The sequence below is a fragment of the Ursus americanus genome, chromosome 24, assembly GCF_024610735.1.
Source record: "Ursus americanus isolate L20-20 chromosome 24, mUrsAme1.1.p, whole genome shotgun sequence".
NCBI lineage: Eukaryota > Metazoa > Chordata > Mammalia > Carnivora > Ursidae > Ursus > Ursus americanus.
In genome coordinates this window covers 19,466,957-19,484,712 of record NC_142150.1, presented here as the reverse complement: position 1 = coordinate 19,484,712, position 17,756 = coordinate 19,466,957, and the positions used below count along the sequence as shown (strand labels likewise).

Here is a 17,756-nt window from a genome sequence, read left to right as displayed (position 1 = left end):
CTTTACAACGAAGACTTCTTTTATATCTTCCTCAATTCTAATAATCTGTAATGATGCTAGAGTTATTTTTCTGAATTACAAATTTTATGTCTTTTTCCTACTCAAAATCCTTCAATTATTAATTCCTCATTGCCTATAGGATAAAATTAAAGCTCTTTTTAGTTTGGCCTACAAATGCCTTTCAGTATTTGAATCCTGTCAGATTTTTAGCCACAACCATGAATACTCTGCTCTTTCTCCTCCTCCATAACATATTAGCTCCAACCGTATCCTAATCTCTTTTCCTGAAAAGTATCATACTCTTTCATGTTTGTATATGTTTGTGCATGTACAACCTTTTTGTCTGGAATGTCTACTTTTTTGTCCTCTTTGCAAATTTTTCTTTAAAGACCCAATTCAGAAACCACTCTTCCTAATAATGCCTTCTTGATGCCCTCAACCAATCTTTTTCTTTATGCTTCTGTACATTTCTGTAATATATCACTCATCATATTAGATTATGATTCTCACATATATTTTTTACTAGATGCTAATGAACGTGGAAATTGATAATCTTTTATTATTTTTTTATCTCAGAAGATTTTTGTTAAATAAGTAATAAATGAAAACACCCTGCTTCTGGCTGGTTAGTTCATTTGGTTAGTATTATGCACTTTTTAAGGGGAAGAAAATCATGAATTCTATCCCTGTAGCATTCCCACCTTGGCTAATTGTCTTGCAAGGGAACTAGGGGAAATAGACCTTGGTGGACCAGTAGTATTATCTTGATATGTGGAATGCAGTAAATTATAATGATAGGCTTAAAATGGACTTTAAAGCTGTCAGAAAAGTACCTTTCTTTGATGAACTGTTTATACTGAATTTACTGTTTATATTTCTTATGTTTAGGAACTAAAAAAAGTTACCTCAGACTTGATAAAGTCCAAGGTCACATGTCAACATAAGATGGGAGAAGAAAACATCCATTTAACAATTAAAGAACAAAAATTTCAAGAACTTCAAGAAAGACTTAACATGGTATTTAATTAAATGTATTCATGTTTATATAATTGTTTTTGTAAAATGAGAATTTCAGAATTATAATATAAAAACGTTCCTTTGTAAAGTTAATATACGTAGTTTAAAAAAAGGTATTGCCAATTATTTTTCATTATTAGGTAATTTTTTGCCATTATCAGCAAGAATTTAAGACAATACAATTTGTCTATAACCATTTTATTTCCACTTTAATATAATGTAGGTAATCTTATGGTACAGTGGTGTCTCCAGAAAAGCTTTTGGAGATGAGGAATTTTGTGATTTTTTAATGTGAGTATTTAAAATTTGCACAGCAGCCTGTGCTGGGTATCTCGTACCACCTCTATTTCACTAGGTGCCACTCCTTCACCAGCAAACAAACGTTGGTACTCTCGGGCAGGAAGGGGCCATGACTCTCCTAAACGTATTGAGCACTGAATTAAATATAGAATTTGCTAAATTTTATATCATAACTTTAAAATCACTCAATTTTTTAAAGGAGTTGGAATTAAATAAGAAGATTAATGAAGAGATCGCACATGTTCAAGAAGAAAAAAAGGCAAGCAATCTTAAGACATTTTGGGAGCCAGTAAATATTTTTAAAACCGGGTATAATGTGGGAAATAAAAAATTAAATTAACAAATGGAATCATGTCTAGGTCAATTCCTGGCACATAGTAAGCTCTTGGTTAGGGTCTATTGAATGGATACATGTGTACCTTTTTAACCGGGCCGGACATTTCCTCCATTAAAAAATAAATCCAAGGGTACAAACTTCAGGTATAAGATGAGTAAGTTCTGGGAGTTAATGTACAGCATGATGGTTTTAATTAGCAAAACTGTGTTATATATTTGAAAGTTAAGAGTAGATCATAAATGTTCTCACCACACACACAAAAATGGTAATTATGTGAAGTGATAGAAATGTTAATTAATCTTATTAGGGTAATCATTTAGCACCATATATGTGTATCAAATCATCATGTTGTATACCTTGAATTTACAGAATGTTATTTGTCAATTGTATCTTAATAAAGTTGGAAAAGTATTACATAAAAATATTTAATGAATAAATAAAAAGAATAAAAATAAATCAGTTTTTTCCTTGATGGTTTAGACCATTGGTACCCTAGCAGATAATTATTGAAAGGTCTGTATGCTTAGAGCATGCATTTATAGGATGTTATGCTCTCATTTGGATCTATTCGATATTTATAATTCTTCTATTTAAAAAAGGTCTGTGAAAGAAAAGTTCTTCTGTTTCTTTTTTTCTTTTCTGTTTTTCCTCCATTTCATTCTGAATATATACCATGACATCCTAGCTCATTAGCAATATGACATTTCAGTAGCGATGCATTTACTGTTTTTAAGACAAGCCAACAAAAGTTTTGGTTTTAAATTCTTCACATTTTCCAGTAGTGTCCCATAATTCATGGTCCATTTCAAAAAACTGTTAGTTATTTGAAAAACTCTTAGATATAGTACTTTGAAAGAAGTCATATAATGTAATTATTTTATATATTAAGTTAGTAAAAAGTGCTAGTAGTTTATTTCACTGTCTTATTTATTATGGTGTTGAAATTAAACTATAAAGATAATAAGTGAAGAAATCAGAAAATGTAGTTTAAGAATGAATTTAGAAACATACCTACTAACTTAAAATTCTTTCAACTGATATATGTGTACTTTTTTTTTTTAAAGGGTATCATCATTTCTTTCCAACATATGCAACAGTTACTTCAGCATCAAACTCAAGTTAGTACTGAACTGGAAGCAAAGTTGAAGATGTTAAAAGAAAATAATCAGGTTGTATATAGAGATACAGATAGTATATTTCCATTTAATGAGCTTTACCTGTCTAGTTGCATTTATCTGCCCAACTTTATCTGAGATAATTTTGAATTTTAGGGGTAAGATATGGCCTTCTTCATCAACTTGGTATCAATGTCTGAAGTAATGAACATATTTTTTTAACATTTAAGTTACTAGTTTAATATTCGATTTTATTAAGTATCTGACTTAATTTTGTAACAGATTGGATAGGATTTTTTTTTCTTTGTCTTAGAATTGTGACCAAGACCAAAACTGAAAGTAGAAGAGAGCAGTTAGTGAACTTCCACAAATTGAGGGCAGATCCAAACAAATGATTGGAGGGGGGAAGAAGTTATCACCACTGATGTCTTGGGAATGAGAGTTCAATAAGAGAGGCTTTTCTGTTACATCCCTACTTGGGAGGGGGAGTACATTTTCCTGCATAAGCTAAATGAAGGACTCTATGTGAAAATCATGTAAAGACTGGGGTACAAAAAGGGGAAAGTGCCATCTTGTCTTAGAGATGGATGCTTGAGATGCTGTAGAAACTTGACGGTCCACTCTGGTGTTGCCAGTAGAGTAAATTGTGGTAAGTTCATATGGAAGAACTTGGCATATGTTTCTTGAAGTTTGGTATTATACCAAGGACATATAGACTAATGCACAGTTATGGTCCAGAGATTTCAGGTTTTTGGAGTGATATGTACCAATGGGGCTTGAAGTGTATTACACTTGTCTGATGCTATATGGCCCAGGAAAGTTGCAGAAGAGAGAACTTTGGTGGTTTCTTGGCTCCACATGATGGAACATGGAGGTTAGGAAGGACAGAAACTGTCCTGTGTGCCACTGGCCAAGTGATGAGATGTCCAGTTCAAGAGGAGCTGGGGACGGGTTCCACTGTGGTGACCAGTGGAAGATATTTGTGCTCCTCTGAAGGGATTCTTGGTAATGAAGGTGAAGCTGAACATTCCTCAAGAAAACTACAGTTGCCTCCCATGTAAAGACCACTATCCGCAGAGGCCAAGGCCACCTTCCTGGGTATGTAATCAGTGCAGTTGCATAGGGACCCATACTCAGAAGGGCTTTGTGCTTCAGCTTTAATGTTCTGTGTTCACGCTGTTGAAATGTTTATTAATTTTTATCTTTGAATTTATGTTTTGTAAATTAAGTCTGATGGAAAGATGGAGCATTGGGGGTTTGGAGCCTAAGCTTTCTCCTGTCTCCTACTGCCTCTTAGGACCAGTTTTTGACTGCTGGCTCTTCCAGGCTTTGTTATCCTGGGCCCTGCCTGGCCTCATCCTCTCTGGTTCTGCCCCACCACTGTTGTGGTCACATTGATGGGGAAAGGTCTGTGTTCTGTTGTTCCTACCTTTGGTGGTAAGGAACAAATATAACAGGCCTGAATATAACAGGGAGGGTCTGGGTCCACTGCATGCGCCCTGCGGCACCCTCTGTCTCAGGGTGGCCATGCGCTGGCACCTTGGGTAGATGACTTGGCAGGGAGTGAGTCCTCAATCCAGATACTGAGGTATATCCCTGCCTGGCAGTTGCCATCAGTTGGGGGTTACCCATCTGCCATGGATTGGGGCAGAGGTCCCATGGGACAGAAAGATTGACTTCCCCACCTCCATCCTGGACATAGTACATGGGTCTAGCGGCTTACAGGAGGTAGAACCCCATCGCAGGTGGATCTTGCATGTGCTGAGTTGTGTGGTGAGACTCTTAGGCATCTGTGAGGGTCTGCATTTGCCCTGTGAGTATCCGCCTGCCCAGAGATTCATGACATTAAATAGAAAATAAAAAGCACCCTGATAAGTTGACAGGGAGAGAGAGAAGGGGGGGGGGTGCAGTAACCATGAAGGAAGGAAAAGGTTTTGTATTTTAGTACCTTCAATAGTGTGTTTTCCCTGCTTTTTTTGTTTTGCATTGGGCCCCACAAATTATGCTGACTTCATCATCACTGAATGGAACCACACTTAACCTGAACAATGCAAGATCTGCCTCCTCACCATTGATGTTCTCTGACTAATCATGTAAAGAGAGTTTTGCCTTCTTTGCCTGCCCCCAGTACTGTAAAACTTAGACCTGGGAGAGGGAAGCAGTATGCTGGATCAAACTCTTCCTTCCTCTTTTTTTTTTTTTTAAAGATTTTATTTATTTATTCGACAGAGATAGAGACAGCCAGCGAGAGAGGGAACACAAGCAGAGGGAGTGGGAGAGGAAGAAGCAGGCTCATAGCAGAGGAGCCTGATGTGGGGCTCGATCCCAGATCGCCGGGATCACACCCTGAGCCGAAGGCAGATGCTTAACCGCTGTGCCACCCAGGCGCCCCCAAACTCTTCCTTCCTCTTAACCCTTCACCTCCTCCAGTAAGACTAGTGAAAAAAATTTCTCTGGAAGTCCAGCCATAAGTAAGTGTCCCCCCACCTCCTTTACCCACCCTACAGATAGATGACTGGGGCTTTCTCTAACATTTTGAACCTTCTCCCAAGAAACATAGAATAGAATTTACCCAAATTCTTTACCCTGAATTACCCTGAATACCCCCGAATTTACCCTGATTCTCTAGAATCAGGATTGTTTTCTTGTCCATTTAAAGGAGTTGAAACAGATTTTTTAGGATGAACAAAATATTAGTTATCAGCCAATCCACTCATTTCATTTCATGGTGAACTAGAGATCCAAAAAGTGTAATCAAGGCTTCTTAATTAGCGGCAAACCCCAAATTAAATTTTTGACCTCATTCTGCTCTAGCACTATTTCTACAACATTACATTGTTAGTGTATTCTTCCTAGATCTGTGAGACCTGCCAACTTTTGTTAGATCACTTATTCGAAAACCACAACTTTTGAATTACCCTTCATGAGCTCTAAAGGCAATGTTTATGTGTTGTTGAATTCTGCGGCGTGTGCAGTAGTCAGAGACAGACAGTCACGTGTTGCTTTGAGTTAACAGGGCCTGTAACTATGGTCCCAGGATCTTTTAGATGTAAGTGCCAATATCTTGTATAATCCAGATGCCTCTTTAACTAGCACCATTATTATTTGAGCCTCGATAGTACACAGAAAAACTAGATTTCATATGGAAATTTCATGCAGAGTATTAGCAAGAACAGGATAGAATTGTCAGCTTTTTATTTTGATAAATAAGGACATTAAAAATAAGCAACACCATCTGTCATCACTTTCATCTTATAAAAAAGAATATTTTAACGCCACATATTAAGGATATAATCTCAGAATAGATACAGTTCTTTACAAGAAAAGACATTTGGTGACTTGTATAGACTTTGCCATTAACTAGTGAAATTTTTCATGGATCAGTACTTGTTTACAGACTGGTGTTGGAGAACTACTGATATATAGTATAACAAAATATTAATGTTGAACTGTTGCTGAGGATTATGCTGCATAGATATCTCAAGTGTTTTCTTGAGGAGCATTCTAATTCCACCTGTATTAAAAGGGATCATTACTCTTCATAATGGCCTACTTTTTTTCAGTGCCGTGCAATCATGCTGTCCATCTGTCTCATTTTTTTAATAGTACAGTTTGGAGCATAGAGACCTGAATTTCCATGATAGAAAATATTTTCTACTATGATTTAATCATAGTTCAGTCTAAACCTAAGTGTAGTTCTGCTGCTGTAGTCATCGTGTTCACAAGAATAATGTACTTAGTTTGCTCCTATAGTCATAGTATTAACCAGGATAAATTACTTAGTTTTTGGTATATTAAAACATTAACAGATGATTCTATTTTGACTTGATGCAGTATCCAATTTTTCAGAATGGTTTTGGGGTTTATTAATCCAAATGCAAATAATTTTCTGATAGTGTCTAAATTCCATGAGAACAGTAACAGTTTCATGCATGTAGCATTAAGAGTCTAAAAGAGTATCTGGCACACAGTAGGAGCTCATTAAATTGTATTAAATTAATGAATGAATAAATTCAGAATCTTTGTTAAGCTCAGATATTGTCAGATCTGGGCTTCTGGTTAAACATGTTGAATTGAGCCTACACATTAACTTCCGATTTCCTCCTGAAACTGCAATAAAATGACATTAATAAATCCTCAAGGACAAGTAAATAAAGAGAGGAAACAATAAAAATTAAGTTTTAAATGGGAACCAGGTGGAAAATTAGTAATTTACTTAGCAGATTAAAGAAAGTAGAAACCAAGTCAAAGGTGCAGAAATGCTCAGGAATTGCAAGCATCACCTCTAGAAGCTGGATGTGCAACTGAAGCCAAGAGCTAGAAGGTGTATATAAGAAGGTAGAAGCTCTCATGTCTCCGAATTCTCTTCCCTACCCTGCACAAAGAGGCACTGCCTGTCTTCTACTTGGCAGAAGATTTATGTTGGAGAGTTTGAGGGACAGCTGAGATTGGGAAATCCAGTCGTGTTCTCGAGACAGCTTATACCAGGGAGATCTGTTAAAGCTGCTGTCATTTTGTGAGCTGGTTGTGAAACTAGTGGTAGCTTGAAATTGCCCATGGTTGGAATGTTTAAAATTGGCAAATGCTGTAAAAAAAAATTGTTGGAGCCAGTTTGCCAGTATGTTCCTGAGAGAATTATATTGAAAACAGGGTGAAAAATCTAAATACTGAAATCTGAGATCTTCCTGCTCTGTTTCCCCATTTAGAGGACAGCTAGCCTTACCACTTCCAGACAGGAGAATGAAGATTCCTTTCTGGGGGGTGGGGGGCACCTGGGTGGCTCAGTCGTTAAGCGTCTGCCTTCGGCCCAGGGTGTGATCCCAGGGTCCCGGGATCGAGCCCTGCATCAGGCTCTCTGCTCTGATGGGAAGCCTGCTTCTTCCTCTCCCACTCCCCCTGCTTGTGTGCCCTCTCTCACTGGCTGTCTCTCTCTCTCTGTCAAATAAATAAATAAAATCTTTAAAAAAAAAAAGATTCCTTTCTGGGGGAACTAACTTGCACAGGCTGTTACAGTTAAACTCTCCCAGTGAAATTACTCAACCAGATCAGCCTACCGTGAAGCCCATCATTTGACAAAACTTTCAACCAACTTTTTAATACTTCATTTTTTAAAAAAGATTTTATTTATTTATTTGACAGAGAGAGAGACAGCCAGTGAGAGAGGGCACACAAGCAGGGGGAGTGGGAGAGGAAGAAGCAGGCTCCCAGCGGAGGAGCCTGATGTGGGGCTCAATCCCAGAACGCCGGGATCACGCCCTGAGCCAGAGGCAGACGCCTAATGACTGAGCCACCCAGGTGCCCTAATACTTCATTTTTAATATGAACATGCAGTTAAAGATCACTGGGCACTTGACAAAGTCTCTACCATGCAAATCAGACAAAACAGATAGGGTAATGAAAAAAATTTAGAGAAACTAAGAAAATATACTCCATTAAGAGAAATAGTTTTATTAATCCACAAAAAACAAAAATTAGGAGTCTTTAGAAAAAGAAACACTCAGAAAAAAAAAAGAACGTTTAAAATAGTTTAGTAACATAAAAAGTACAATGAAAAGTTTGGAGGGTAATATTGAGATAGTTTTCCAGAAAGTAGAACCAAAAGACAAGAATATGGAAAACAGAAGGGAAAGAATATTAGGGGTTCAGTCCAAGTCTAAGTCTAGTGAGTTTCAGAGATAACAGAAAATGGAAGGAGAGGTGAAAACCAAAGAAATAATATTAGGATGTAACCTAGAACTGAAGAATTTGAGTTTGTTTTGCTCAACACCAATGCATATCATTATGAAATTTTATACTAAAAGAAGATTCTAAAACGCTGTGGAAAAAAGAATTAGGTCACATACAAAGGATTAAGAATAAGAATGGCAACAGAATGACTTCAGGTTTCTCACTGGTAGTCTTGGAAGATAGAAGATAATTGAACCATGCCTTCAGTGGTTGGAGAAAAATTGATTTTTTTAAACATTTTTTAAATGTATTTGAGAGAGAAAGGGAGGGCACTGAGGGGGAGGGAGAAGAATAAGGATACTCCTCGCTGAGTGTGGAGCTCCACACAGCGCTCAGTCTTAGGACCCTGAGGTCATGACCTGAGCCAAAATCAAGATTTGGAAGCTCAGCTGACCAAGCCACCCAGGCACCCCCGAGAAATTGATTTCTAACGCAGAATTGTACTGTATTCAGCCAAGTGAATCATTATATATATTGGTAGAAAAAAAATATTTTCAGACATGCAGGCCTCAAGAAATGTGCCATCTGTGCCACCTTTATCAAGAAGTAATGGAAGGTTTGCTTTACCAAGACAAGGGAATAAACCAGGAAAGAGGAAACAATAGGATCTAGGAACCAAGAGACCAACCCCAGAAGAGAGGAGGAAACCCTCAGAGGTCACCTGATCAGTGTATCAGACAGAAAAAGCAATAGGTCCAAATTGTAATGGAAGGATGGAAGGTCTCCAAACTGTGGAAACAGTATCTGATATAGGCAGTTTCTTTTAGATGAGGGTATGGGTCAGGACAGGAAATGATTGACATATCTAATACACTGTTTTAAGAAAATAATGTTCTTGGTCATTTATTATTACTAAATAGATACTATAATATATTCTCTCACATCTCCTTTAAACTTTGATTTGTATATCTTCCAAAATATGGTGTTATCAGTATAAATATACTGTATTAGTTAGAATATTAAAATAGTAAGCATCTATTAAATAAACACATTGTAAATATTTAGAAACTGTTCTATTGTTATATTTGCCTATAAATTAAGAAGAACATGACTTCTGTAAAAATATTTACATTATCTTGAAGTAAAAGCAGTCAAAATAGGTATTCATTGCAGGCTATCAAAGTACAATAATGTTCTTTATGTGCTAGAGGAGAATTTTAATGTTAAAACTGTAAAATGCTTTTTATTAGATATTTCCATAGTTTTACATTATTACTTGTCATTGTATATTGGTATTGTAGATATAATTGAGAACTCTTTAAATAGATGGAATACTGTGAAGCCTTTACAATGAGATAGATCTGTACTTAATGGTTTGGAAAGTAAACAAGAAATACTCATTTTTTTTTTTAAGAGAAGAAAGATTACAGAAGAACACAGTATGTATGGTATGGTCTCTTCTGTATTTAAAAAGATATGTGTACTTATATGCTTAGAGACAATTTCTGGAAGGCTATACAAGAAACTGCTAGAGTGGTTACCTCTGGCGGCGGAGAACTAGAGAGTTGATAGAGGGACACTTGACCTTTCTTTCTCTGTCCTTTGTGTGGCTTGAAATGTTTACCCTGAATGTAAATAGCTTTCGTAATGATAGAACAAATGAACTTAAAAATTCCAGATATATTAGACATGTGGGTAGAGTTCTTAACTGTTTATCTTTTTAAGGAAGTTTACTTGGATTATCAGCAGACATTGAAGAAACCTAATAATATTGGTGACAATAATTTAATAGCTTTAAAACCCTTGTCTTAGAAAACAGTATTTTTACTCTTAAAGGTTTTTTGGGGGAGAGGGTGGTGAAGTGGTGATTATATTATGTTAATTTATGAAGTAATAAGTTGATATGGTAAATATCCAAGCTCTACAAAAAAAGTATTAATCTGAAATTAAAAATTAAAATTGTATTTAAGGGTTTTTTAGCCAGTTAATTTCTAAAATAAACGGATACGGAAAAAATGTTCTGAGGTAGTTAAAATTTTGTAGTAGAGTTAGGCTGGATTATGCTACAGTTCAGATTTTTCAGTGCTGTACTTTATATTACTTTTTCAGTACATTAAAACTTATGCAGTGAAACTGAATAATGGCAATGTTTTTATACCCTTTTATAGCCATTTCTTTTTCATAACCTCCCCCTATTTCCTGTTAACTAAACTATAAGCACCTTTCTGTTAATTTATGAAAATTATTGTTGAGATAGCACATTATCACTGATCTGTATGGCACTTTCAGCATGTTAGAAGCAAAGGTCCAAGCAACATAAAACACATCAAAATTCATTAATGTGGTATTGATTATTTTTTGGATAATTAATTTTATTGCAGACCCTTGAAAGAGATAATGAGCTGCAAAGGGAGAAGGTAAAAGAAAATGAAGAAAAGTTCCTTAATCTTCGAAATGAGCATGAGAAAGCACTGGGAACTTGGAAAAAGCATGTAGGTTTATTAAATAGTAAAATATTAAAATATTTTAAGTAGTTGTAGACATTTAAAATAACTATTAAATGCTAAGAAAATATTGCAAAAATAATATAGGAATAAAGTCAGACACATATTCTTCTTGTATTTCCAAGAAGTAAATGCTGTTGAAAAGCTAAATTTAATAAAATTGCCTGTAATGCTTTCTTGCATGAAAAATCACACATATATGTGTGTGTATATTTATATTAATATAAATATTGATATATACCTATAATTTGAATGACTTCCCATATGTGACAAAGAAAAATTAATTTACCTTTTCATAAAAGAATTGCATAGTATTTTAGTAAATGATTAAAATAATTATATAGGTACTATTATTAGCTGATCTATTTAGCTTTCCTCAGCAGTTTTGTTGAGATGTATTAAAGCCATGTTTAGAACATGACTTCTGTAATATTAACATTTTAACATAAAGAGTTGATATGTTATAAATGCAGCTATTTCCTTAACCCACATCCATTTATTTTACACTAAATTTTCATTTTAATAAAGTAGATAATAAAAGTATGAAATGGTATAAAGTCGTAAAATATAAAGGTTCACTTTAAAGATTGGTGGACCCAAAAATTGATTATTCTATTTTAATATGTATTTTATTTCCTTTCAATTTTTCTAAAAGAATTAACACAGTAGAAAGTCACTATGAGTTTATCAAAACTATATTTTGGGAAAGAAAGATTATATTTTGGAGTGTTATACTAATTAAGCTAACCATGCTCCTCCCACAAGGAAAAGTCAACTGAATTAAGAAAAGTAAGCATTCAGTTTCACTGGTGAGGCCTCAGTCTATAAATTTGTATGAAATTGGTTTTGTCTTAGGATTTTTCAGCTTCTACAGTCATTTCACTTCTATATGATTTAGTACTAAACAGAACATAGTTAAGTAAGAAAAAGCTGAGGGCGCCTGGGTGGCTCAGCATCTGCCTTCAGCTCAGATCATGATCCCAGGGCCCTGGGATCGAGCCCTGCATCAGTTCCCTGCTCAATGGGGAGTCTGCTTCTCTCTCTCCCTCTGCCTCTCCCCCTCCCTCCTGTTAGTGCGTGGGCGCACGCATGCTCGCTCGCTCTCTCTCTCTCTCGTGCATGTTCTCTCTCTCTCTAATAAGTAAATAATCTAATAAAAGAAAAAAGGAAAAAGCTACTATGGTTCTATGTAAGAGTTTTCTTGAATGGGAGGCCAGATCTCTTTAATTGTATTTCTATCTCTATGTAAAGTTTTTCACCATTCTTGGAAAGTGAAGAACAGTGAAAGTATTGCTACTGAGATTGGATCGAAATGGGTTTTTAAAAACTTAAAAAGATACAGACAAAAATAAGATGGAATCATACAAACTGCTATTTTCCCGAAAAGCAAACCGTGAAAGAGATATTGTACAAACAAAATTTTGTGAATATTTTTAGACAGTATAGTTAAAATTCATTGAAATATTACAAAGAAAAGTGTTACGTGTATCTGTTTTCATTTGAATAGTTATATAGCTAATGGGTATATATAGACAAAAAGACAGTAATGAGGATGTTCAGAAATTATTTAGAGGAAAGGGCAGGTCACAAAAGGAATTCCGTTCGCACCATTTGTTGAGCATCTACTGCGTGTTAGGCACTATTCTGGGTACTGGATTTTCAGAGATGCCTAAAATACAAAGATCAATGAAGAGCTCACACTCAAATGGACAGATAACTATGAAATTGGCCACAATAGCATGGGGTGGTTTTAGTGGTGTTAACAAATTACTGTGAAAGAACAAAAGAAATCAGTTAGCTAGGTTGGAGAAAGTTTTAGAGAAAAGATGGCACTAGTTTGGCCTCGAAAGATAAATAAGATTTCACCACACTGTATGTGCCCATTTCCTGCATTTCTCTTTTCATCTTATTGGCATTCCATTTAATAAAGAATGGGAAAAATCATGGAAGCATGAAGCTGCATTTTCAAGGGTGTGAGCAGTCTGATTTGAATAAAGCATATGATATGTGGAATGTGACATTGAAAAATAGGTTGAGATCATCTTCCAAAAGGCTCCTTACTAAGGAAGTTGAATGTTATAAGTAATGGAAAGCCACTGAGACTATTAAAGCAGAGAAGTGACATAGATCTAGGTTTTAGAAGAATAACTCTTGGAGCAATATGGAGGATGGCTTTATGGAGAGAGATCAGCAAGAAGAATACTGTAAATAATCTAACCTTGAACCCATGAGGGTGTGAATTAGGGTAATAGAACAGATAAGAGGAATAGATGCAAAAAAAAACATTTAAAAGTAGAATTGGGAGAGTTAGTGATATTTTATATAAAACAAGTATTGGAAGAGGAAAGGAGTCAAACATGACTCTGAGAGTAGTATTACTAGTAGAATGATAATGTCATTATCATTTTTACATAACTGACATTTTACATAACTGTTCATATCTGACATAAGAAATGTGAAGGGAGAAGCAGATTTGGCAGATGAAAATGAGTTTAATTTGGAAGTTGTTGAATGTATAGTGCCTGCAGGACATCCAGCCTGAAATGCATACCATGCATTTGGAAATGTGAATCTGCTCTTAGGAGAGAAGTTGGGAGATGAGATACAGATTTAAGTTTTATTAGCATAAAGATGAAATTTGAAGGTATAGTTACAATTACGTATGGAAGGAGTGGAGGACTAGAGAAGAAGGCTAAAGAAGAAAGAGTAGGGTTTTGTGTATTGGGGCAGGGTGAGAGGGGGAGCCTGGTAAGAACAGTGAGAAAGGTAGGAGGATAAAGGAAGAGTAATACCATGAAAACAAAGAAAAGAGGCTGTTTCAAGAACAAGTAGTCAACATAGTCATGCTGCTGAGCTGTTAAATAGTATGAAACTTGGGAAAAATCCTTTTGCTAATTTGCAGGTGATATGGGGGGGAGGGGAATCTGAAGAACAATGAGGGCACGAGTCAGGTTGTTAAGGAGTGATGGGAAGTTAGAATTTGAAAGTAGCCAAGTGTGGACTTTTATTTTAAAGAAGTGGGAGCGATGCCTGGTGGCTCAGTTGATTAAGTGTCCAACTCTTGGTTTCGGCTCAGGTCATATGATCCCATGGGTTGTGAGATTGAGCCCCGTGTCATGCCCCACACTCAGTGGGGAGTCTGCTTGAAGATTCTCTGCTGTTGTCCCTCTCCTAACCCATGCACATTCTCTCTCCTCTCTCGAAAATAAATAAATCTTTTTTTAAAAAGAGGAGAGAGGGACAGTAATTGGGTCAAGGAGAAAAATGAATTAAGACTATTAGAAGAGCACATTTGTTCTTTCTATAAGGCTTGTCCTTGTTCTTGTTCTATTTGTAAGGCCGAAGAAAACACGCCAGTATAGCGGGAAGGATTGTAAATAAGCAGCAGAGAAGAGATTAGTGCTAGAACTAGGCCTTGAGGGGGATAGAAAAGGATGGTATAAAAATTCATGGAGAGTTGAGCCTAGGAAGAGAAGTACCTTACACAGATAGATCTTTAAAAGGTTAAAAATAGATGAGATAAGGGAAAGTAATAGATGAGTTCATATCTGTTAGCCTCTGGGACTCAGTGGCACTTACTTTATCTTATATTTGAGGTTCCCATAAAGGATGCTCCCCCAAAAAAAGATGATGAAATTTTAAATCGTCAGTGAAAGCCCGGTTTATAGATGTAAATATTAGCCTGCAGTGACCGTTACTTTTGCACTGCTTAGTGCTCAGTACTTGCCACTGAGTGGAGTTAAAATCTGTATGTCTGATTTGCAACAAGAAAATAAAACTTCAAGGAAGTAATGAAGTCGTAACTTTTAGAGAATTGCTATGATTAAAAATAATAATTTTTCATTTCTAACAAAAGGTCATTTAATGTAGTAGTTAAGAATACAAGCCCTAGATTTAGCTTTGGGTTTGGAGCCTGACTACACCCACGTGATCTTGGGAAATTACTTAAACATCTGCGAGCCTCACATTTCTCACCTGTAAATTGGGGATTTTTATGAGTATGAAACTATATTTATTAAGTGTTCAGCACAGTTTAATAAATGGTAGCTCTCAATATTAGTAGTTACTTTGGGATCATTTTTATTTTTTTACTATTTCCAAAAACTTGTGTTAATAAAATATCTTCATACTAAACATATGTTTTTAAAGACTTATTTATTTAAGAGACCGCATGCCAGCAGGGGGAGGTGCAGAGGGAGCGAATCTCAAGCCGACTCCTAGTGAGTGCAGAGCCTAACACAGGGCTCAATCACATGACCCTGAGATCCCGACCTGAGCTTAAACCAAGAGTCTGATGCTCAACTGACTGAACCACCTAGGCGCCCCCATACAGACACATTTACGTAACTGTTCATTTTGGTTGAATTTTTTATATTAGGTTGAAGAACTTAATGGAGAAATTAATGAAATTAAAAATGAGCTATCATCACTTAATGAAACTCATATTAAGCTACAAGAACATTACAATGAATTATGTGATCAGAAGAAGTTTGAGGAAGACCAGAAGTTTGAGGTAACATTCAAGCGTTTGGGGGGTACAAAACTTAAATTAGGACCATCACTGATGATTTTCTCTCTGCTTTATATTTTCAGTGTCTCAACTTTTAAAAGATGAGTATAAGCACGTAGTCTCATACATTTTCAGTTAATTTTTGTGCACAGTATGATATAAGGGTTGAGGGTCATTTTTTGGACATGGATTTCCGGTTGTTCCAACACACACAGTTTTTGGAAAGAGTTTTTTTCCTCTCATTGTACCTTGGTACGTTCTTTGGAAATTAGTTGATCTAATATATGTGTGGATCTATTTCTGAATTCTTTATTATGTTCCATTGATTTTATGCTTATCAAGTCAATATACAATACAAGTCAATACAATATACAAGTGTTTATTACTGTAGCTTTGTAAGAAGTCTTAAAATGTGGTAGTGCAAGTCCTTGATTTTTTTTTTTCTTTTTCAAGATTGTTTTGGCTGTTCTAAGTCCTTTGTATTTCTGGATCAGAATCAGTTTGTGAATTTCTAAAAAAACAAGTCTGTGGGATTTTGGATTGTGTCAAATTTGTAGATTAATTTGTGAAGAATGGACATCTTAACAATATTGAGTTCTCCAATTCATGAACACAGTATATCTTTACGTTTATTTAGACATTCTTTAATATCTTCCTAAAAAATGCTTTGTAATTTTCATTATGTTGTAAGTCTTTAAAATGTTTTGTGAAATTTATCCCTGAATATTTCATGTTTTAGAATCCTATTATAAACAGTATTTTAAAAGTTAATTTTTCTAATTGTTTCTTGCTGGTATATAGAAGTAAAATTTGATATTTATACATTGACCTTATATCCTATTATCTTGTAAATTTATGGTAATGGTAGGGTTTTTTTCTAATTTTTGGGTTTTCTGTGTACATTATCATGTCATCTGTGAATTTGAGGAAGTTTTATTTCTTTCCTGCTTTGTGTGAATTTTACTTTTTTTCTCAATTTATTGCAGTAGCTAAGACCCTATCTAGTACAAGGTCGAATGAAAGTTGGGACAGTGGACTTGCTTGCCTTGTTCCTCCATCTCAGATGGAGAATTTTTAGTCTTTTACCATTTCATATGATGTTAGCTATAGGTTTTTTGTGTATGTTTTCTAGCAGATTGAGGAAGTTTCATTCTGTTCCTAGTTTGCTGAGTTGTTATCATGAATGGGTATTCAATTTTGTGAAATGGTTTTTCTGTATTTATTGAGATAATCATTTTTTCTTTATTCTGTTAATGTTATTATTAACCAATGAATTACATTAATTGATTTACAAATTTAAAATAAACTTGCATTCGTGGAATATGTATTATCTTTTTTATAGATGGCCGGATGTAATTTGCTAATGCTATGTTAAGGATTTTGCATTGATTAGGAATACTGATCTGTAGGTTTTGTTTGTTTTTTCTTTGTATTCTTTTGGTCCGGTTTTCGTATCAGAGTAATACTGACTTCATAAGATGAGTTAGAATGTGTTCCCTCCTCCTGAAAGAGTATTGTGTAGAATTGGTATTATTTCTTTACTAATAAATATTAGATAGAATTTGCCAGTGAAGCTATCTGGGCTTTTTCTTTGTGGGAATTTTTTTTAAAAGATTTTACTTATTTATTTGACAGAGAGAGCACGAGAGAGCACAAGCAGGAGGAGCTGCAGCGGGAGAGGGAGAAGCAGCCTCCCCACCAAGCAGGGGGCCTGATGTGGGGCTTGATCCCAGGACCCTGAGATCATGACCCGAGCCGAAGGCAGACGCCTAACGGACTAAGCCACACAGGCATTCCCAAGTGGGAATATTTTCAGTAACAAATTCCATATTTAATTATTTATAGGGCAGTTCAGACTCTCTGTTTCTTCTTGTGTTGGTGTGCAGAAGAAAATAGTTAACAGAGAGGCCTGTGAATGCTATCCTTAGGCCTGCTTATAAAGTTGGCCCTTGACTGATACCTGGAAATTTAGATCTGGAGAAGGTTCCCCACTGCTTCCTAACTACCAGGAGTGGCTCACTGTGCCTAAACCTTAAGTCAGACGTTGTGGTTTACTCTGAACATCTGTTTTCTTACCAGGAGTCTGGAGTTCTGGCACATGCTAGGCAGATGGTGCCTGCATGACCAGCCCCCAAAAAACCCTGAGCACTGAGTGATGAGCTTATCTGGTGGACGAAAATTCACATTTGTTGTCACAATTCACTGCTGCAGGAATTAAGCATGTCCTGTGTGACTCCACTGGGATGGGACCCTTGAAAATTTGTACCTGGGTTTCTGCAGACTTCACCGTGATGTGCCTTTTCCCC

General features: G+C 35.8%; 1 protein-coding gene across 4 annotated transcripts in view; it reads left to right on the top strand.

Annotated features, from left to right (window-relative positions):
* CCDC73 (coiled-coil domain containing 73) overlaps positions 1-17,756 on the top strand; it is a 156,012-nt gene that overhangs the window by 122,496 nt on the left and 15,760 nt on the right. For 3 of the 4 annotated variants that reach the window (XM_087854731.1, XM_045808554.2, XM_087854733.1), the window contains 5 exons: positions 889-1,017; positions 1,517-1,576; positions 2,719-2,823; positions 10,818-10,928; positions 15,319-15,453. In XM_087854731.1, coding sequence (XP_087710857.1) covers positions 889-1,017; positions 1,517-1,576; positions 2,719-2,823; positions 10,818-10,928; positions 15,319-15,453 — 540 coding nt within the window. The remainder of the gene's footprint in view (positions 1-888; positions 1,018-1,516; positions 1,577-2,718; positions 2,824-10,817; positions 10,929-15,318; positions 15,454-17,756) is intronic. The other variant, XM_087854732.1, reaches the window with a different exon arrangement.